General features: G+C 51.5%; 2 protein-coding genes and 1 long non-coding RNA gene across 4 annotated transcripts in view; 1 reads left to right on the plus strand and 2 right to left on the minus strand.

Annotated features, from left to right (window-relative positions):
- Positions 1–634: 634 nt before the first annotated feature.
- slc35a3a (solute carrier family 35 member A3a) lies at positions 635–7,816 on the minus strand. 2 transcript variants are annotated; one of them, XM_079740284.1, is made up of 8 exons: positions 7,445–7,816; positions 7,096–7,308; positions 6,803–6,957; positions 6,329–6,451; positions 5,026–5,200; positions 3,281–3,399; positions 2,384–2,517; positions 635–1,911 (listed from the first exon to the last, which is right to left on the minus strand). In XM_079740284.1, exons 2-8 carry the CDS (start codon positions 7,283–7,285, stop codon positions 1,821–1,823), a joined length of 987 nt encoding a protein of 328 aa, XP_079596410.1. In that variant the 5' UTR covers positions 7,286–7,308; positions 7,445–7,816; the 3' UTR covers positions 635–1,820. The 2 variants fall into 2 exon arrangements, with proteins under 2 accessions (XP_079596410.1, XP_079596409.1); XM_079740283.1 differs by having other exon boundaries at positions 6,803–7,308.
- Positions 7,817–8,025: 209 nt separating this feature from the next.
- LOC307077674 lies at positions 8,026–8,576 on the plus strand. The gene is made up of 2 exons (XR_013811947.1): positions 8,026–8,486; positions 8,543–8,576. It is a non-coding gene; the product is annotated as an uncharacterized lncRNA (long non-coding RNA).
- The window catches only part of notch2 (notch receptor 2), a 52,779-nt gene continuing 38,560 nt past the window's right edge, over positions 8,426–22,644 (minus strand). Inside the window, 14 exon segments of the mRNA XM_079739113.1 lie at positions 8,426–11,030; positions 11,032–11,582; positions 12,141–12,238; positions 13,055–13,202; positions 14,053–14,378; positions 14,972–15,125; positions 15,425–15,509; positions 16,582–16,786; positions 17,493–17,635; positions 17,768–18,112; positions 18,834–19,366; positions 20,595–20,707; positions 21,308–21,559; positions 21,996–22,128. Of these exon segments, the coding sequence (XP_079595239.1) occupies positions 10,187–11,030; positions 11,032–11,582; positions 12,141–12,238; positions 13,055–13,202; positions 14,053–14,378; positions 14,972–15,125; positions 15,425–15,509; positions 16,582–16,786; positions 17,493–17,635; positions 17,768–18,112; positions 18,834–19,366; positions 20,595–20,707; positions 21,308–21,559; positions 21,996–22,128 (3,930 nt within the window). The 3' untranslated portion in view covers positions 8,426–10,186.

The following is a 22,644-nucleotide window of genomic DNA, read 5'->3' on the forward strand; positions in this document are numbered from 1 at the left end:
TGGTGGAAATGTCTTTTTTATTTTTTCTATCTGTTGTTTTGCCCCCTTCCTTGGGTGTTCTGTATCTCCAGCGAGTCGTCCCCGCGTGACGACCCCAAGTGTCTCTTAAAGTAACAGATGTGCCTGAGCGGCCCGGGTGGGCGGGGCTTACAGAGGTGTCGGCAGCGACTCATTCATGGGCATCCATTCACCTGACTGACTGGAATGTAACACGTATGTGGGATGGTCTCGTCATTATGATTGTATAACAAAAAAAGAAAACAAAAACAAGGGACGGATCCGGATGTTTTGGGAACTGGCTGAACTTTGCATGCAGTCTTTCTAAAAACCATTAAAAACAACTAAAAACCCATGATGGCCAGGATGATGGTGTGATCTAATTCTTATCATTTGGAGAATGCAGGTCAACTTTAAATGTCAGAAAGCTACCATGTCTGCAGACATCATTTAGGCTGTTGTGTTTCAACATCTAAAAAGGGTGGACAAATATATCGGACAGAAATTAAATTCTGTGGAGAAATGTGTAACAAAATATGACCTGCGTTCATATTACAGGATGCAATTGTGCTTTCAGTGTACAGAAAATATCTGGGGGCACACACACACACACACACACAAACACTTGCAAAACATAAAATCATCCACAATACCCGCTTTATTTATCAAGAAACTAAAACATACTTGGTCCTGACCTATACAGACACGATACGCTCACACCCTCTGAATCATTCACCTACTTTGGTGATCCCACCATTCAGATACTTCTTGTAACATAACCCTCATAAAGCACCTTGAGGTCCCGTCACACTCCCAGACGGGTTCAAAACACCACTGATTTCATGATTTCTGAGACTTTCAAATCAAACAAAGTCGAATCAACATAATCTTTTGGATTATCGCTATCCATCCCACTAGTCATTTATAATCCCATGTTATATCAAATATTTCATACCAGCATAAACATCATTTTTGCCCATTCCGTGACACCATTAAACAGTAAATTAAAGTTCAATCAAGTATGGGCTAACAGTTAGCTCTTTATATTAGCTCTCTGTTTGAGTAACTGCTCACTGGTTACACAATGCCAACATTAAACACAGGTCGGATGGTGGGGGGGGGGGGAAGAGAGAGAAAATGAAAGGTTTTTTTAAAAAAAAAAAAAGAAATACATTTAGTACATCGTAATGCCCCGCCACAATAAAACATGGTTCCGTAAATCAACGGTATAAAACTCAGAAAAACCCAAGAGACAAAAATGAGAACGTAATACCACCTCTCCAATCCTTCGGACCAGGCTTGGACGGCGTACATAAACACTACTCATTATTGGACGCTCCAACACTCCAGGGATGGACAGAGTCACCAATAGGAAGTCGTCTCCCGCTCATCATCAGTCATGGATTAAAATGTCCTCCAGGATCTCTGCCCACACGGCAGCCAGCAGCTCAGACACCGTCGGAGTCAAGTGGTGGTGACCGAGTCGACATAAGAAACTGGTTTGGTCACTTCTTCCCCTCCACCTCTTCCTCACCAAGGCACTTGTTGGTGTTTGGATGTGGGGCCCACCAGCGTCTCTCTCTCTCTCTCTCTCTCTCTCTCTCTCTCTCTCTCTCTCTCTCTCTCTCTCTCTCTCTCTCTCTCTCTCTCTCTCTCTCTCTCTCTCTCTCTCTCTCTCTCTCTCTCTCTCTCTCTCTCTCTCTCTCTCAACCACGTGGGTGACATCATCTATGACCTCTCTCCCTCTGGTCTCTTTTTTTCTAGTGTAGGACGCCCTTCAGTTCCTCTGGAGAGTGGAGTGTGTCGATGTGTGCGTGTGTCCGCTATGCTCTGCTGGGGTTGGGGGCGGACTTCCCCTCGTATCCGTACAGGAAGGTGGCCGCGATGACCAGCAATGCTCCCATGAAGAAGACGCTGCGAACAGGAAAACACCCCGTCAACACACACCGCAGCGCGGGGCTGGAGGGAGACGGCCGTGGCCTCCGCGTACGATACGATGGAAACATGAGGAGGCTCAGAGTGAGAACGTGGAGAGGGGGGGGGGGGTAAAGGTCCATAGGCACAATGATCAAGGGGTGGAATGGAGTGGCTCTACATGAATGGAATTTTGCTAGGGTGTGTTTATATTTTCTGTGGGTCTTTGTATTAGTGAGTGTGCGTCTTAGCCTTTAGTATTAGTGAGGGAGAGGAGCTAGTGGGTGAGTACTGCTGTGTGTACGTACGTGCGTGCGTATGTCTCAGCGCAGGTGTTTTTCTCCATGGATTATTGGGTGTGCCTTTTTATTTCCTCTGTGTGCACTCAGGGTCTGTCTGCATCGGTAAATATTTGCATTTCTGCATGTGCGCGTGCGAGCGTGTGCGTGTCTCAGGGTGTGTGTGTGTGTACCTGGTGGGGTCAAAGTCCTGCAGCAGGAAGTATGAGATGAGGGTGGAGAGGATGATGGACAGCGAGGTGGCGAAGCCCTTCAGGATGTTGTCGGCGTACTTGATGACCGCCGCGATGACCAGACCCCCCAGCGCCTGAGGACAACAAACACACACACACAGGCCAGATGGGAACAGGCACCGGTCCACGACCTACGCCGGGACACTGTCGGAACGGGACAGGGGTGGGAGGGGGGCGGCCATCCATGAAGAACAATATTTTAAAAGATGGCCCATGTCCCTGGGGTCTGGAGGGTCCAGTACAGCGCCACACGCCTTTGGGACGCGTTTGGAATAGAATAAGCGAAACTAATGTACACAACATGGGTATTAGGGTATTAGTTATAGTACTTAGTTGTGTAGCATCTTATCCTAGTTATCTTTGTTGTATATAGGGAATGGGTTAACCTAGCGATTGTTAGTGCTCTGCCCTTAGTTTTATGAACATCCTTACTGTACCGACTGAGATATATTGTTTCTCCTTCTTCTGACAAATGTACTTATTGTAAGCTGCTTTGGATAAAAGCGTCGTAGTGTAAATGGTATATAGCAGCTGAGTGTCGGGGATGTGGAAGTTCTTAACAGGGAACATAGTATTTCTCTCTGCTAGGCTGAGTCACTTGGTTACCCTTGGTTACACTGCGTACTACAAATGGACATTTCTGGGTCAGCGTTTGCATTTGTTTTCCCCGTTGTCATGGTGTCTCGTCCCGTGTTGTCTTGGCGTACCCTGACGTTCGACACGAGAGAAGCGGAGCACTCAGAGTAAGAAGAAGTCATTGAAGTGAACATAAAGGTCACAGATTAACCTGTGACCTGTTGTGGAGTTATTGATCGATTATTGATCGATTAGCGTTACCTGCAGCGCCACCACAGTCCAGGTGATGCCGTTGTACCCCTGGAACATTCCGGACTCACTCACACGCTCACCGTCGTAGGCCAGCATCCCAAACAGCCCAAACACCAGGCCAAACAACCCTACACACAGACAGACGCACACAGACACACAAAACTGAAAAAAATCACTAAACACATATCTGTAAACTCGATAAATATGGCCCAGAGCGATAGAATCCTACGTTTGCTGCGTCAGATTTCAGGAGAACATGAACATTGAACCTAATGTTGTCGTCTCCCAGTGAATGAAGACGCATTTTTTAAGAAAGAAAGTCTCGACTCTGCAGTGTGTGTCGCCACAACCTGCTGTTGTTACACAAACTACCTCAATTCTTTAAAAATTACATTCTCTCCCGGTGTTATGCAGCATATCTGCATTTCGGAAGCACTTTCTGACTTGAATGAACCAGTGAAGTGAAAATAACATGATATCAATTATTTTCTACACTCTGATTATATCAGATGCAGGCTCTGGAAATCCTGCGCTAACACGCAGTTCTACGTCTTTCACACGCAAGAGCTTTCAAAAACGCACGAGTCGCTGGCTCCCAGGTATAAAAAAAACAACATAAAAATAAACTGGACAGGGACATTCATCTCTGCAGACACGGAGGGGCGACAAAAAGCTGAGCTGGCTATCTGAGCACAGAGAAAAGGCGCACTAGCGTTTGTAATCACAGCCAGGCTGCGATTCTAATGCCTACTCATCCCTTTCACAGTACGGCAATAATGATAACACATTCAAGGTGAGGCAGAAGGACACACAGACAACAACATGACCTCGTTGTGAAGGTCGGACCTCGTGGACATGAGATGGCTGTTCCTTTTGCAGCAGCTGACCATCATTACATTGTCAATTATTTTATAATAATTTTGTGAATTATAAATATCATAGAAATTGACACATGCTCACATCACATGTAAGCATGGTCATATTTGAATTTGCTTGCTTTGTCTAAGCAGCCAAATGAAATGACTGATTTTTAGAACGATCTGAAAGTGAGAAAAGCAAACAAATGTTTGCATTTCAGAGGCTAAAATCAGCAAATATTCGGTCCCTGTACTCGATAAAGAACTAAAACGATGTCACCGTTTACCACAATGAGCATGCATTATGGATCCATCTATCCTGTAACTGTTTCAGTGGATAGATGCACTGTGATGGAGCGTGAGCGAGAGTGCAGCCACATTCTTCTCCCACCCCCTGGGGAGAGCTGGCTGTGTCACGACAGCAAAGAAAAAGAAATCCTAAGAGTGAGTGAGTGAGTGAGTGAGTGAGTGAGTGAGTGAGTGAGTGAGAAGAGATAAAGACAGAGACACGGAACCACACAAAGAGAGTAAGAGACGGGGAGAGATAAAGACACAGAGAGCGACAGACACAGAAAGACAGAACCACACGGAGACAGAACCACACGGAGACAGACAGACAGACAGCGCCCCAGGGATCAGGGACAAGAGACAGAGACACAGAGACAGGTCCCCATGTATAAGGGACGACAGAGAGAGGGATCATGGACTACAGAGACCCGGAGATAGGGATCATGGACTACAGAGACCCAGAGAGAGAGACCCAGAGAGAGACCCAGAGAGAGAGACCAGGGACAGAGAGCCAGAGAGAGAGACCAGGGACGACAGAGACAGAGACCCAGAGACGGGGCCCCAGAGATCCGGGGCCCCTACGCAGCAGTGCCAGAGGCCGGCCCGGACCTAGCTGGATGTTGCGGACCCAGACGCTCTGCTTGCTCTCCTTCAGGATCTTCTCGAAGTAGACGCCCGCGAAGCCGCTTGAGCAGCAGGCCACCAGCACCGCCGCCACGCCCACAAACTGGGACCCCGTCGCCGGAGCCCCCGTCTCCTTGGCCCCTGGGGCCTCTGAGGGCCACTGGAAACACGGAGGAGCAGGAGGAGAAACAGTCAGCCATTACCCAGAAAACACTTTGCTACCCCAAAGATCTGGGCTGAAACTCGCAAAACATGAACTTGATTTGAGGCATACTGTAAACACACCCTATTCCCTCCCCTCATGAACAGATCGTCGTCGTGGGAATCAGGAAACCAATGCTGCAACGCGATGCCAAGGAATGGTATTATTTAGACCAGAGATGATACCAGATACATTCCTACTGCTTCCAATCAGCAGAAAATATCTACTAGTGAGTCTTCCAGCCTGAGGCTTCTATCCAAAAGGACTTCAGTGAACTCTGCGTGCCCTTACGGAGCGGCTGGCCCCGAGGCCTCCTGCCGACCTGGGTGGCCCTCGGGTCCGGCCCACACACTGGGCATCAAACCCAGAACCTTTGGGCTGGGGCTCAATCCCCCGAGCCCAGTCTTTCCCAAAGACTGGGTCGTGACCCACATGTGGGTCGCGGGAGATTTGAATTGGGTCGCCAAATAAATTGAACCAAAAAAAAAAAGTTTTTTATTTTTTTTTTTCACATTTGCATTTAAAAAACTTTCAAAAAGAAGCATGTTTTTGATAGTACTGAATGATTGTATTGTTCTGATAATTGTACTTATAACATTGAATCTAGTGGAAAGGCTAATGCACATTGTGAGAGGAAATAACTTGTGAGAAGCCAAAACAAGGAGATGTGAACTCCGCCTAAATGCATTTATTTGGTCTCATTTAGGGCAGAGCATTTAATACGAGTATTATGTTTTCAATAGCAAGTGCATTAAACAAAGTTGTGATTTATGGCTGGTTTCAGTTCATATATAAGGGGATTCGGAATTGGCACTAAAAACGTTCAGGAAAGTTCATTTATTCCCAAATGTGTTCTTCTCACGATTTTATAGATAAGGCATATTGTGAATTGGGTCGCGATGGTTTGTACTTTAAAAAAAATGGGTCCCCAGAAAAAAAAGTTTGGGAAACACTGCCCCTAGATCCATCCTGTAGCTTTATTGCCCTAAGTAGGCCTCATGGTACCACTATGAGGTAAGATAGCAACCTCGGAGCGGACACAGGTCAGTGTCACCCAATCCCGCGTGCCCCCCCCGTGGGTCGTACCTGGACCAGAGCGACCCCGGCCATGAGGATGAGCAGCGAGAGCCACTGGTACACGCCCAGCCGGCGCCCCAGCATGGACACAGAGAACAGTGCCGTGGTGAGGATCTTCAGCTGGTACGTCACCTGGGGGAGAACCACAACACAGGGAGGGGCAGAACGTTTGTGAGGCGGCCGAGAGGACCGGGGGAGCCACAGCAGCAGCCGGAGGGATTGTAGTGCTGCTGGTACGTAAAGTGTCATTGATGAGCAGTTTGGGGTTGGGACATATCTGCTCACTGATGCGCACGGGTCATAGTAGTTCAGGTAGAGCGCGGGCACGCATCTTTCCGCCGAAGAGGAAGATGTCTGACTAACCACTAGATTATGTTCCCCCCACAGTCGCCAGTTACCCATCCATGACACACATGCAGACCTATGTTTTTGGCTGCCAGTGTTTAGTAATTTCCCACCGGTCCGAGGCGGTGGTGACTGTACCTGGTAGGTGGCAGCGTCGAGGTTAGACAACGCCACGTAGAGCAGGTTGTTCTGCAGAGTGTAGATCCCGGACGGAACCGCCAGTTTAAGAGTGTCTATGGGCTTGTGGAGGATTTCCTGGCGGAGGATGCTGTTGAGGGCTCGAAGGCTGTAGTCTAAAACATAACAGGACAATAAATCCTCTTCACTTGTCAAACTAAACAACTTTAGGCTATTGATGACGCTTATTCCGACCCTGAACATAAAGAAAAGGAAAAATAAAGACATATTTGTAGACCGTTCACTCTGCTTACTGTGTTCCTTTAAGACGAGCAGAAGACAAGCCACGATCTTCATCAGCTCTGCGACCACCACGGCGGAGGAGGCCAGGTACCGCGGGCCGTCCCCCTGCAGGGTGCGGGAGTACCGCATGGTGAGCACCAGCGACGTGGTCTGGAACACCAGAACGCCCAGGGACAGGTACTTCAGCCTGGGGGACGCCATGGTGCACTAGTCGGTAGTCAGGCCTGGAAACATTCAAAAAATAAATGATAAAAAAAAAATACAGGGAAGAGAAGGGGTTGGATTTATTCGTTTTGGCTGTTAAGTATGATACGTGTAGGTATAAAGATGTAACGAAAGAAGAAAACGGAATGCCCTCACCTCTCGATACTTCCAGAGACAGCCTGTTGAGAGCAGCTTCAGATCCGCCAGTCAACTTTGTAACGTTAAAGACTCCGCATCGGGTAGTATGATGAACAGCAGTATCCTAGTATTCTTTATTTCAGATAAGAAATAACAGAGTACTGCAATGTAAACAGTGACTGCAATGTCAACAGAGCTGTCAGAACAGACCCTCCAGTGCCCGCGTCCATGTATCTCAACCGTCCGTCCTCACGCCGACAAACAGCTCTGCACAAGCTCCTGCATTTAAGCCCATTTTAGCTCAAATCTCGCATGTTTCATTTCTATTAGCGATTAGTTGCAAGTGTCTTCTTAGAGAAGGCTGAACTTATCGAGGAAGCGACAACCAGATAGAATGACTTCCGTGTAGTGGTTCCTTTCTCCGGTCTCTTGTGGCGTACCGCCCCCATCAGGCCGGGGACGGTATTGGCCGACAAATTTATCTTTTGGCTGAATCGTTTTTTCTGTCTACTGTCCACTATTCAATCTGATATTCAATACTGGTATGAAACTTTTTTTTGCATTTCAAAACAAAACACCAGAAAACGAGTTTGAGGGTCTAACAGGATCCAAACTTTATTTCAGAGAGTATGTGACGATTCCATTTATTTTCATCAGACAGCTTTTGTTCTTTCTCATTTGACCAATCTTACTTCATGTAATTAATACACATACATATATATGTATATACATATAGATATACATACATATACACATATACATATATATGTATATACATACATATATAATATTAACTACTTATGGTTAACAGAATGAAAATACAATTAAAATACAAAATAGTCTATTTACATGCATACGTAACAAACATTACCATGATTAAGTATTGAGTGGAAATAGGCTCCACAGGCACGGTAACACATTAACGGTGATTATCTTGAGTTTAACAACCATGTAAAACAAAACATATGTCAATGTTGGGACACAACATTGACATAAACGTTTGTGTGTGTGTGTGTGTGTGTGTGTGTGTGTGTGTGTGTGTGTGTGTGTGTGTGTGTGTGTGTGTGTGTGTGTGTGTGTGTGTGTGTGTGTGTGTGTGTGTGTGTGTTTTATTAGTCTTTCAATTCAACAGACTACAATGGAAAATAAATCCATGCAAACGTTTAAGCTGGTTTCCAAAGATAAAATTTAACAAATAAAATATAAAAATTTGGCCGACTAATATGATTTGGTCTTGGACATATTGCTGTTGTATTACGATTAACACTAGAGCAAGTGATTGTCTGTGGCTCTGGCAGAGAGACAAGGCGACGCTCCGATCGATCCACCCTATAGTACGGTTATCAACGACTGTACAATTACACACCCTGGCATTGGTAGAAAAAATGATAATCAAAAGAACAATTAAAGTGGCACAGATACACTGATTGTAGTAAGGCAGAAACATTGACTTCAGAAAGATATTGACCATTTTAAGAGACAGACAACATACTACTTAATGTTTATAATAACCAATATTTCTCCATCAACTGGTTTGTCCACTAATTTGTATTCTGCAAAAAAAGAAATGGTCACATCCAGGGGCGTAGGAATAAGTTAAACATTGGGGGGGACACATATTGGAAACCTGACAGATCCGGTATAATTTTTAGGTGGGATAAATGCGCCTGTCTCCGATATTGGAGGGGAAATGTCCCCTCCGTCCCCCCCGGTTCCTACGCCCTTGGTCACATCAAAACTACAATGCAAGTAGCAATACTAACATGATTTTTGCATAAAGTCTTTCAAGCCTGTTACAGATTGCCGGCAGGTATTTGTGTCTCCAAAGGTTGGACACTGGCTAGTTGTATGGTTGCGTTGCAATTTCTCTGTACATGGAGGCTATACCACCAAGTCCATGGAACACAATGTTGTTTCCACGATGAAGGCACACAGCTGTAGCAGAGCTATTTACACCACAGGCTGCAGAAGGGAACATTTGCATTGTCGTTCTCTGAATTGGCATTTCTGTACATGCAACAGATATTTATATTGAAAAAAAATCCCCCTTTTTATCAAAAACGAAACATGACAACAAATAGGCAGTTTTTTCTTTTTGAACGAAGCATTGAATTCGATACATTCAATGTCAAATAAAAAAGGTAAATACATTTTTTTGAATCTGAATTTAGTAAGGGCAGGCCCTAGAACCTACAACGTGACATTGAAGGCTAGCGTGGCGCCTGTAAAACATGGGAACCGTCCCTCCAAAGGCGACCCGGGCTCCGGCTGTTCTGTCGTCGCGTGTCCTTCCCCGACCTTCTGTTCTTACCCTCGCCGGGCCGTGATCAGCTCTTCTTCTGTTCCTCTTGGGGGAGACACGGTGGGGCCCCCGAGGGGGGCATCGAAACCCAGACGAGCCGGGGCGAGTCGGCCCAGGCCGCGGTTAAGACTCAGAACATCACCTTCGTTTTTTTTTTTTGGTATTCAGACGCTTCAGTTTCTAACAGACGATACTCAATAAAAAAAACCCTCTAAAAAAAAAAAACACACACACAGTACTCTTAAGTGCAATAAATGACAGACGACAAAAAGAGATGAAAACAGAACACGTCTCAAAACGGGAGAAAGTTGAGTAACATGACGAGTGAAGTGTCGTATTCTTTTGGACTACATAAAGACGAACCCCCCCCTTCCCAGAGTGCGGCGTCCTCCTCCTCCTCCTCCTCCTCCTCCTCCTCCTCCTCGTGGTTCGGGGGGGGGGGGGGGGGGGGGCGGACCCTAGGCGAACACCTGCATGCCCCCCCTCTGCGCCGGCCGCGATGCAGGGGGGCCCACCGGGGCCGGCTGCAGCAGCAGCTGGCCCTGCTCCGGAATGTGTGTGTGGTGGGAGGAGGGCAGCGCGTGGCGGGGGTCCCCCACCGGGGTGGGGCTGGTGGTGACGTCGGACCAGTCTGAGTTGGAGTGGGGCGAGGACGAGGACCAGGGGTCCGGGGACTCGGGCGACGGGGTGAGGTACGGGTGCTCGCTGGGCGGGTGGGCCGGGTGGCCCGGGGTGGTCCCGTCGGTGGAGTAGCTGTGCTGGGAGGGGGGCGTGGGGTACTTATCCACCGGGCTGTGCCGGGCCTGGTAGGGCGGCAGCGGGCGGGGCTGGCCCTCCGCCATGCCGTGGGGGCCGTGGCTCAGGGCGTGGCTGTGGGGCCGCTGCAGGGCGTGGCCCAGGGCGTGGCCCAGGCCCGCCTGCTCCGGGAGCTGGTACATCATGCCGTGGTGCGGCGCCCGGCCCAGGTGGCTCTGGCCCTGCGTCTGGCCCTGGGCCTGCTGCACCGGGCCGCCCTGGGGGGCCTTCAGCCCCGCCGGCATCATCTGGAAGGTGACGATGGGGGGCAGCTGCTCCCGGCTCATGGTCACGTTCATGGGGCTCCCCATGGCGCCCGGCCCGCGGTGCTGGCCCATGCCCCCGGCACGGTGGGCCCCCGGCACGGGGTGGGGCACCAGGCCGAAGAGGGGCCCGCCGTAGCTCTGCTTGGGCATGCGCACCCAGGCCCCCTGCTGCCCCAGCATGTGGCTGACGGGGGGCAGCAGGGGGCGGGGGGCGCCCGGGCCGGTCAGCAGGGAGGGGGGGGCCGGCCGCGCCGGCCGAGCCCCCGGGGGTGTCCCCGGTGTAGGAGTGCGGGGACTCCAGGGAGTCCACGGGGGACATGCTGACGGAGGCCTCCGGGAGTCCGCCCGCCGCCTTGGGGGCGTTGCCGGCGGCCCCCGGCGGCCCCCCGCCGTTCGTGGCCCCCGCGGCCGCGCCGGGCCCCTCCCCCCCGGTGGGCTTCTTCCTCCGCTTGGCCTTGGGGTCCTTCAGCTCCTTGGCGGCCCCGGCGCTCCTCCGGCTCTTCTTGCCCTGGGGCCCCGGCCGCATGCCGACGAAGGCGTTGCCGTTGGCCCCGCACACCAGGGAGGGGTGGCCCCCGGCGCTGCCCAGCCGGGGGGCCCCGTTGTGGGGGCTGTGCACCAGGTTGTACTGGTCCAACAGCCGCACGATGTCGTGGTGCATGCGCTCCTGGGCGGTGTCCCGGGGCAGGCGGTCCAGGTGGTCCGTGATGTCCCGGTTGGAGTAGTGGTCCAGGAGCACCTGGGCCGCCTCGAAGCTCCCCTCGCGTGCCGCCAGGAACAGAGGGGTCTCCTCCTGGGGGGGGGGGGGGGTACAGCCGCACCACAGGGACGTCAGGTGGACGCACACGTACGTAAAGTACATGCATGCGTACAAACCTACTTGATCACTTGTCTTGGTTCTTTACACTGCGTTCACACACTAAGAGGCTGTAGTGGCACGGGGGCCACTTTATAATTCATACTGTTGGTTGTGTTCGTTCTTACTTAACATTTACTTTAGCATCTATTTTTGTTTTCCTTAGCATTATGTCCTGTGTCTTCCACTGCTGCTGGGGTGTAATAAAGGAATTTCCCCCTCCGGGGGATAAATAACGTTTTTTTTTATCCATTTATCTATCCATCACACATCGGGAAAAACGTCAACTCTGTCTGAGTGGAAGCAAAGTACCGGACAGAGGGCGACAAAAATGGTACACAATGAAATCGGACATCTTGTCGCAACATCTACAGACTTTACATGAGGTCCCCGCGGACCCCCGTCGCTCTACCCCCGGCGACCTCTGACCCCACGGAGGGGGGGGTCGCTCAACCCCCGGCGACCTCTGACCCCGCGGATGGGGGCTCCACCCACCTTGTTGTCCTGCATGTCCCGGTTGGCGCCGTTCTTCAGCAGAGCCAGGGTGGCCTCCACGTTGTTCACCGCCGCCGCCCAGTGCAGAGCAGACTTACCTGTGATTATGGGATGGATGGGGATGGGAATGAGGGAAGGAATGAAACTCTAAATCTTTAAGACTATACCAACAATAAAAAAAAAAAAAAAAAACGAGGGATTTTTCTGGAGTATGGGCAAGAAAACATATCCTAATTTTCCAATAACAGCGGCACGGGCCCATTGATCCGGGGCGGCTTCATGGGGCCTTGACACCCGTGGCCGTGGTCGTGTTAGTGTGTACCGACCGTGGCCGGCGTTGGCGTGTACTGACCGTGGTTGTGGTCGTGGTTAGTGTGTACCGACCGTGGCCGACGTTGGCGTGTACTGACCGTGGCCGGCGTTGGCGTGTACTGACCGTGGCCGGCGTTGGCGTGTACTGACCGTGGTCGTGGTTAGCGTGTACTGACCGTGGTCAGCGTGTACTGACCGTGGTCGTGGTTAGCGTGTACTGACCGTGGCCGGCGTTGGCGTGTACTGACCGTGGTCGTGGTCGGTGTTAGCGTGTACTGACCGTGGCCGGCGTTGGCGTGTACTGACCGTGGTCGTGGTCGGTGTTAGCGTGTACTGACCGTGGTCGTGGTCGGTGTTAGCGTGTACTGACCGTGGTCGTGGTTAGCGTGTACTGACCGTGGTCGTGGTCGGTGTAAGCGTGTACTGACCGTGGTCGTGGTTAGCGTGTACTGACCGTGGTCATGGTCGTGGTTAGCGTGTACTGACCGTGGTCGTGGTCGGTGTAAGCGTGTACTGACCGTGGTCGTGGTTAGCGTGTACTGACCGTGGTCGTGGTCGTGGTTAGCGTGTACTGACCGTGGTCGTGGTTAGCGTGTACTCACCGTGGTCGTCGACGGCGTTGATGTCGGCGTGGCAGTGCACCAGCTCCTCCACCATGCCCTCCACGGCCAGCCGGGCGGCCAGGATGAGGGGCGTGGTCCCGTCGTTCATGCGGGCGTTGAGCTCGGTGGCGCGGTTACGGATCAGGATCTGAGGGGCAGGGCAACACACGGCCATGAGGAGGGGGGGCGGGGCAACACACGGCCATGAGGAGGGGGCGGGGCCTGACTAGTAGATGTTTTAGAAGTGATGTGGGAGTGATATAGGGGTGACACTGGGGTGATATGGGGGTACAATGGGACTGATATGGGAGATGTATGCGGTTAACAAGGGGGAGATATGGGGGTGCTAAGGGGGTTATCTGCTCGTGATCTGATAGTGATCTGATCCGAGTAGTGATTGAGAAGTGATAAAGTAGTGATCTGATACTAATAAGGAAGTGATCGAGTAGTGATCGGGTGGTGATCTGGTAGTGATCGGGTGGGGATCTGGTAGTGATCGGGTGGGGATCTGGTAGTGATCGGGTGGGGATCTGGTAGTGATCGGGTGGGGATCTGGTATTGATCGGGTGGTGATCTGGTAGGGATCAGGTGGTGATCTGGTATTGATCGGGTGGTGATCTGGTAGTGATTAGGTGGTGATCGGGTAGTGATCTGGTAGTGATTGGGTGGTGATCTGGTATTGATCTGGTAGTGATTGGGTATTGATCTGGTAGTAATCGGGTGGTGATCTGGTATTGATCAGGTGGTGATCTGCTATTGATCGGGTGGTGATCTGGTAGTGATCGGGTGTTGATCTGGTAGTGATCGGGTGGTGATCTGGTAGTGATCGGGTGGTGATCTGGTGGTGATCTGGTAGTGATCGGGTGGTGATCTGGTAGTGATTGGGTGGTGATCTGGTATTGATCTGGTAGTGATTGGGTAGTGATCTGGTAGTAATCGGATGGTGATCTGGTAGTGATCGGGTGGTGATCTGGTAGTGATCGGGGTTAGACGCTCACCTGGAACACGCCCTGGGCGTCGGCGGCCACGGCGGCGTGCAGCGGCGTGCGGCCCATGTTGTCGTGGGCGTTGGCGTCGGCGCCGGCGTCCAGCAGCCTCTTGGCGGCGTCGGCGCGGGCGTAGCGCGCGGCCAGGTGCAGCGCCGTCTCCCCGGTGCGGTCCGTCTGCGCCAGCAGCGTGGCGCCCTGCCCGATGAGGTCAGAGATCACGCTGGGGCCCGGCTCCTCCCCCCCGCTCTCCTCCTCCTCCTCCTCCTCCGCGTGGAGGCCGCAGTCCAGACCCCCCGCCGTGCGCAGGGAGGCCAGCATCAGGGGGGTGTAACCGTCTGGGAGGGGGTCACAGTATAGTTATAGATAACATATAGTCTATATAGTATATAGTACAGCATTAGGGGGGTTTAGACCTCTGGGGAGCAGGGGTGAGGTTGGAGTTAATTGAATCTACTGTAGGACATTGTCTACTTATATACAGGGTGCGCTTTGTGAAAAAACCAGAGGGGGGGATAATTTTGAGAAACATTTTAAAATGTTTCAAAATGAAGACGGACCCTGTGTATTTTGGTTGTTAATTATTACGATGTAATGGTGAAAATACTTTGGGTGGGGGGGATAATTTTTATAGCCCACCGAGGATAAAAATAATTCAGCAGAGGGTAGGACGTGTAAACCAGAGGGGGGGATAATCCCCACCATCCCCACCGGCAAATCGCACCCTGCTTATATAAATAGCATACATAGTACAGCCCGGGGTACGGTGGCTCCTTTACGGTGAGACCTTTCCCATTTTCCGTGAAGCACGTGGGAAATTGTTCTTCGGTGTTATAGACCCGTGCCGGTGACCGAGGGAGGGTCTTTGAGATGACGGAGACACCCTGACTCGGCGCCCGGTGAACCGCTAAAGAGAGGCCAGCGCACCCACCTGGGCCTTTGACGTTGACGTCCAGGCAGTCTGCGTCCAGGTCAGCCTGCGGGGGGGTGAGGGTGATGTCGGCCGCCTTGTGGTGCTGCAGGGTCCACTCCCGCCGGTCCACTCCGCTGTCCATGGGCAGCGGAAGGAGGGGCTTGTCCTCCGTCTGACGGGGGGGGGGGGGGGGGGGGGGGGGGTGGAGCTTATTACACAAAACAGTACGGCTGGACGGGCAGACAGACAGGAAGACAAGAACACAGACAGACAGACAGAGAGAGAGAGAGGCCAAGAGGCCGAGAGACCGAGAGGCAGACAGACAGAGAAACAGAGAGACAGACAGGCAGGCAGAGGGACTGAGAGACAGAGAGACAGACAGGCAGGTAGACAGACAGACAGAGAGACAGACAGGCAGAGAGACGGAGAGCCAGACAGGCAGGCAGACAGACAGACAGACCGACAACTTACCCGTTGCCTCTTGGGAGGAACGTCTTCGAGCCATCTCTGTCCCTGGCCTCCATCCATCATGGGTCCGTCGTGGGAGATAAAGTTCCTGAAGTGAGGAGGAGGAGGAGAGGAGGAGGAAGAAGGAGGTGTGAGGGGAAGGCTGGTGGTAGGGCAGCGGATCGCTGGCTTCATTACAGTTCAACGTTCTAGACGTCTCACTCCATTCAAGCTCTTCAAGGACATGACGGATCATGATGGTTCTGACAGAAAGTCATCTGCTCAATAGCGTAATAATAAATGACACGGATGTGGTCGACTGCAGTCCAGTAAAGTGACGTTCTCATCTTGCAGGGAGGGGCAGGTGGCCGGGGTGGGTGCTCTCGTTGGCTTTCCCCAAGATTGGAACGTCACTGTACTGTGACAGCCTGAATACACTAAACGATGTCTTAATATTTTGGACTGAACTGAAAAGCACTAGAACCCACTAACAGCACACTAGAACCCACTAACAACACACTAGAACCCACTAACAACACACTAGAACCCACTAACAGCACACTAGAACCCACTAACAACACACTAGAACCCACTAACAGTGCAGCACTAGAACCCCCTAACAGCGCAGCACTAGAACCCCCTAACAGCGCAGCACTAGAACCCACTAAGAACGCCCTAGAACCCACTAACACACTAGAACCCACTAACAACGCACTAGAACCCACTAACAACGCACTAGAACCCACTAACAACGCAGCACTAGAACCCGCTAACAACGCCCTAGAACCCACTAACACACTAGAACCTACTAACAACGCACTAGAACCCACTAACAACGCAGCACTAGAACCCGCTAACAACGCCCTAGAACCCACTAACAACGCCCTAGAACCCACTAACAACGCCCTAGAACCCACTAACACACTAGAACCTACTAACAACGCACTAGAACCCACTAACAACGCACTAGAACCCACTAACTACGCACTAGAACCCACTAACAACGCACTAGAACCCACTAACAACCCCCTAGAACCACCTAACGCAGCACTAGAACCCACTAACAACGCCCTAGAACCCACTAACACACTAACACACTAGAACCCAGTAACACAGCACTAGAACCCACTAACACAGTAGAACCCGCTAACACACTAGAACCCGCTCCCTGGGCCACTGACTTCATGCCGAAGTCATCCTGTCCGACGGGCTCCCGCCGCTTGTCGTCCTTCTTGGCCATGAAGCCTTCAGGGAGCCAGAGGACGCCGTGTTTGCTCTTCCTCTTGGCCGCCAGCATGCCCAGCATGAGGATCAACAGGGCGATCAGCGCACACACGCCGCCCAGGTAGAACAGGAAGTGGCTGGAGGCGACTTCCTCCCGTTCGGCTGGGGGACAAAGAGAAAGGGGGTTTGTTCTATAGTGCAATGATACAACATACAGGGAACAGGGTCAACATTGACTAGTAGTATCGGCAAACACACATTGGGGACCCAAAACGAGACACAAAATATCTATATTTTGTGAGAGGATGATGAATAGAATGTTGTACAGGGCTTGTACACAATCAGAATGCATCATGGGATCTTTCGTTGGCAACACATCGCTATATTGAGAGGAGTCAAGAGAGAGAAACGCTGAGGCAGTTCAAAACAAAACAATGCCACCCCAATAATGATACCGTTTTACAAAAACTCAACAACGACCGAAACACGTTTCGGCCTGTCAACACAATGCTCCCAAAATGGCGGCAGTCATGGCATATGCCCGTACGCAAATCTTTTGTTCGTAGGATGGTAGGGGTAAGTACCGCCTTTTTCGCCCCTGATGGGTTAGAAGGGCTTTCCTTTAGATCGTGTTTCGATTAGTCCCAGCTGTTTGGAGGAGTTTAGGGTTAGCGTTAGGTTTAGGGTTATGGTTAGGGTTAACCCTAACCATAACCGTAACCAATCGGAGGAGAGCCATTCTCACCACTCAAGAGGCGAAAAAGGCGGTACTTGCCCCTACCATCCTACGAATAAATGATCCGCTGCCCGAGCACTGTACAAGCCCCCTGCTAATGGCCCAGTGAGCTCAGATCCCCGTGGTACTTACTGGTGACAGACACCAGGGGGTAGGGAAGTTCCGCCCTCAGGTGCTCGGCGGCGATGAAGGAGGCGGCCTGCTCCGTCTTGAGGAAGCAGTCCGCCGCGCTCTGGGCGCACTCGCGGTTATCGATCTCCAGGAAGACCTTGGAGCTGGAGGCCAGGCGAGGGACATAAGAGAGAGACATAGGAGAGACATGAGAGACATGAGAACACTGCATAAGGTTCAATTCATTTAAATGTCAATTAAGTTAATAATAAATTTATAAGGAGGTCACCGCCTACCCGATGACTTCCTGGTCCAGCTCCCTCTTGGCGCGGCCGGCGTTGCTCCGCAGCGCCTCCTGGCCCGCCTCAGGGCCATAGTAGGGGAACACCATGGGCTTCTGGTCCTTGTCCCGCCGCACGCGCAGGTTGGTGTGCAGCAGGGTGCCCAGCGAGCGCAGGAAGCCCAGCATGTCCTTCAGCAGCTCATTGGGCTGCAGCAGCACCACGATCACCAGCGTGCCGTCCGCCACCTTGGGCGGAGTGTCGGCCGAGCAGTCCAGGCCGTCCCAGCCGCACGCCTCGTTGTAACAGCTGCGGTCGCACACGCCGTCTCCGAAGTGATCGGCGCAGTAGCGGTCGTACCTGTGGGGGGGGGGGGAGTGAAGGGGTTTGTTGGTATGGATTGGAGAGACAGACTTGCGGACGGTTTGCACCGACGCTAAAGTAAAAGGGACTGAAGTAGGGGCGACAGTAGCTCGGGAGGTAGAGCGGGCTGACTGGTAACCGGAAGGTCGCTAGTTTGATCCCCGGCTCCTCCTAGCTGAGTGTCGAGGTGTCCCTGAGCGAGACGCCCTCACCCTGACTCCTCCTGTCGCCTGGCTTGGTCGACTCCGCTGTCGGTGTGTGAATGTGTGAATGAATGGTTGTAAGTTATTTTGGATAAAAGCATCAGCACAATCCCGTTAAATGTAAATGTGAATTGGGGTCCATCAGATGCTGAGATACTCGTCACATCATGGGCAGGACATGGGAAACCTTGTAGGGTTGCAATTTGGAGGCGGACTAGCCGGCTTGGCTGGCTCAGAGGCTTGATTGGGACGGTTTGGGAGAGTCTACGATTCTTAGTAAGATTCTTGTAAGGAAAGATGCCAGTGATGGGAGGTGAATTTATGGATCAAGTTATTGAAATATTTCCCGATCAGCATTGACTACAGATGTCATTCTAAGCGAGGAGCAGGCTGAAATGTTGCACATAACGACTTTAAGGAACTCAAAAATATTTGATTCATTAGGAATTTTCAATTTCTTGCGATCATATGATGTATGTGTGTGCGGTAGTGTGCCGGGGGGACGGACCACCTACTTGCACTGCGGGGACTCCTGGCACTCGAAGCTGTCGAAGAGGCAGTCCGGGTTGTCGCACTCCTTGTCACAGCGCTTGTTCCGGAACAGCTCCCAGCACGGCACGCTGGCCTTGCAGTTGCTCCACGGCCGCTCCCAGTGCAGCGAGCAGTCCCCGCCGTCCCACTGGCACATGTGGTTGTTGCACTTGGGGTCGCACACGCGGTCGCCCGCCTGCTGCTCGCACTGCGGGTAGGGGCATGCCGAGGCGGGCTCCGGGGCGGCGTCCTGATCGCAGTGGTAGGCCGCGAAGCGGTCCGGGCAGAGGCAGCGGTACCCGATCACGACGGACGAGTCGCCCACACAGGTACCCCCGTTGCGACACGGCCGGCTCTGGCACATCTGGGCCACCTCACAGTGCTGCCCCGCGAAGCCGGCCAGGCACCGGCAGCGGATGAGTCCTCCCAGGGACTCGCAGTGGCCGCCGTTCTGGCAGTGCAGCCGGGCGCAGGTGTAGCCAGTCTCCATCTCGCCGCAGTTGGGCCCGGTGTAGCCCTGAGGACGGAGCGAGGGGAGGGGTGGGGAAGACACACGTTGTGAGGCATGGAGGAGGCGGTGGGAGAGGCTTTGGAAGGCGGACCATCTACCAGCCTGAACAGCGTTATATAATCACCATCTTCAGGGTCATAGGGTTCAGAAGGATGGATTGCCAGGGTGGATAGACTGCCACGGATGGGCACATATTATTCCTGAGAGACGTTCTAGTTATGCTCTTCGATATCAAGTTCTTCGATATGCTATTCACTCAAACACACGGCGTCACGGAGGGAAGAGGACAGCAGCGGGAGGGTGCAAGCGGACGGCGGTGCGGTACGAAGGCTAGCGAGTGTGGCAGGTTCCCCGAATGCCTCGTGTCTCTCTACCGTACCTGCTCTATGGCGTGGCCCTCTGAAGCAAAGCAGGAAGGTAAGAGGAGAAGAGGAGGTTAGTGAGGAGACACAAGCGTCAAGTGTTAGACGAAGGCAGATCAGAGAGGCAAGAACAAACACAAAGGCGGTAGGTGGAGGTTCTTTAACGACCTTTGACAGAATAATTAAATCAGTTTTAATGGTGTTCCTGCGGGTTTAAACAGAAGAACAACGGGTGTGTTCTTGAAAACTGAGACTGCGTGGATCCATGTTGTTTCACTGAAGAGAGATTGGATGACATTTTACAATTAGAATTCATGTTAGAGGTAGGGGTGCTCGATTATGGAAAAAAATCATAATCACGATTATTTTGGTCGATATTGAAATCGCGATTATTATAACGATTATTTTTTTTGTTTGAAAACATGATGTATTCATTCAGCATGTCTCTCTCAAAAACACTTTTTAACTGAGAACTTTGAAATTTCGCCTTAAAAAAAATACACACAAAATGGTCCAAAAGAAAATGATCAAATCTAAAATAATGTACAGATGTGTATCCAGCTGTTCTGCACTTTCTATAAATCATTAAAAATAAATAACTAAATAATAATAAAAAATTTGTGATCGTTTGACGCTAAAATCTAAATCGAGATCAAAATTCGATTAATCGCCCAGCCCTAGTTAGAGGTGACATATTATACCACCAGGTGTGAGTGTGACGGTGGTATAATATGTCAGCTTTAAAGTATATGTCCGCAGACTGGTAACAAAACAACAAACAAACATAATCTAAACGATAAGACTCTTGTTAGGCGATGTGAGATCGTACGCGAGCATTCAGGAGAGGACCCACTGGTGACCGGAAGACTTACTGGGGGGCAGGAGCATGAGTAACCATGGATGGAGCTCTTGTTCATGGTGCAGGAGCCGCTGTGGTGGCAGGGCTTGGAGAGACACAGGTTCACCATGGACTCACAGTGCCGGCCTGGGGAGGAAACACGGAACATCGTCGGGTCATATTGATTAAAGAAGAGAACTGGAACATTTCTTATGTAAGATATGGCCCTCAGCGACAGCACTACACTATCGTATTTCAAGTCTCTGCCGCCCCCACAGCAATCACTACAGCGCACAGATGTCACTTCACCCGTTGGCTCCATCACCGTCATCCTCCTCCTCCAGAAAGCAGGTATGAATCAAGTCATTAATTAAAGTTGCAGCGTGTGTAAGCCTAAACATCGCCTTAATGGCCGACGCCCAGAAATGGAGAGGGAAGTAAAACTTCGGGAACATTCGCTTTCACACTTTAATCCAAAGCAACTTACAACCATTAATTCACACATTCACACACCGAGGGCGGGGTCAACCACGCAGGGCGACAGCCGGCTCGTCGGGAGCAGTCAGGGTGAGGCGTCCGTCTTGCCCGAGGACACCTCGACACTCAAGGTTCGAGCCCGGGGAATCGAACTAGCAACCTTCCCGTTACCAGTGAACCCGCTCTACCCTCTTGAGCTACTGCATAAAACCTAAAACGTCAGCAAAAAAAAAAAAAAAAAAGCCCGGAGGCGAGGTGTACGTTCCCCACCTGTGTAACCTAGGCGACAGCTGCAGTGGTAGTCATTGGTCAGCTGCACGCAGTCTAGGCTGCCGGGGGCTTGGCAGGGCTGGGAGAGGCACTCGTTGACGTCGCCCTCGCAGTACTGCCCGTTGAAGCCCGGCGGGCAGGAGCACGAGTAGTGGCCCACGCCGTCGATACACTGGCCCCCGTTCAGGCAGCGGGGGGGGTCCGCGTCGTGCTTTGGGGCGCACTCGTTGTCCTTGGATTCACACTGGAGGCCTGCGTGGGGGGGGGGGGGGGGGGGGGGCACGGACGGACGGACACTGCTTTAGAGCTGGCCTTTCCAAAACCACGATGGAAAGACTTTGATTGGATTATTTGGTTCTCGTCCAAAGGACCTGCTCAGGTATGACATTATTATCATATTATATATTAACTTGTGGTGTCTTTTGATGCACCCCGAAATTCACAAGTATTGGGGTGCATCAATTTGTCCGACTGGCCGCACATATTGGGAGACCGATGTGCGTTTCAATGTACGTGTCTCTTTGAAAAATTATGTTTATGATGATTAACATTTACAGTGTTAGAGGCTATCATCCACATATTCAAATAAGAGGGATAAAGCTCATCACTCCTTACCCCCACACAGCCCCAGTGTCTGTCTGTGTGTTTGTGATCCTGTGTGCGCGTGTGTGTGTGTGTGCGTGCGCACCGTGGGTTCCAGCTGGGCAGGTGCAGAAGAAGCGGTTGACCAGGTTGATGCACTTCCCTCCATGGCGACAGGGGTTGGACTTGCACTCGTCCACATCGTACTGGCAGTTCACGCCCTGATAGCCGGGCTGACACTGGGGTCACAGGGGGGGGTCACAGTTCAGAGGTTAGGTCACAGGACGCGGTTCAGGGACAGGCAGGGACGATGTACTGCCATTTAGGAGACGCTTTGATGCAGAGTTTCTTAGTCAGGTCTAGATAAAAGCTGTTCAAGAGCTAAAAGGTAGGAGTCAGGTATTTTTGCTCAAGGGTGGCAGACATTGGGGATCAAACCCAGTGTCTTTTGACTGAGAGCCAAACTCTGTAGCCCTAATTTCTATTTAAGTACCACCAGCACTGCCATTACCACCACCACCCACCACCACCACAACCACCACCACTATGACTACATCTCAACTTTGGAGGGAGAACCATCTACCAGCCTAAACATCGTTATATAATCAGTATCTTCAGGTACTTCAGTGATACAGCAACTTAAACCTGCACTATGTCAGTCTTCCCATGAGAAGCCTCTAGTGGTTAAAGGTCAGAAATATTCCCAGGATGGATTGACTGCCATGGACGGGCACATAGTATTCCCGAGAGATGTT

This window comes from Pollachius pollachius (genome assembly GCF_949987615.1).
Source record: "Pollachius pollachius genome assembly, chromosome: 7".
NCBI lineage: Eukaryota > Metazoa > Chordata > Actinopteri > Gadiformes > Gadidae > Pollachius > Pollachius pollachius.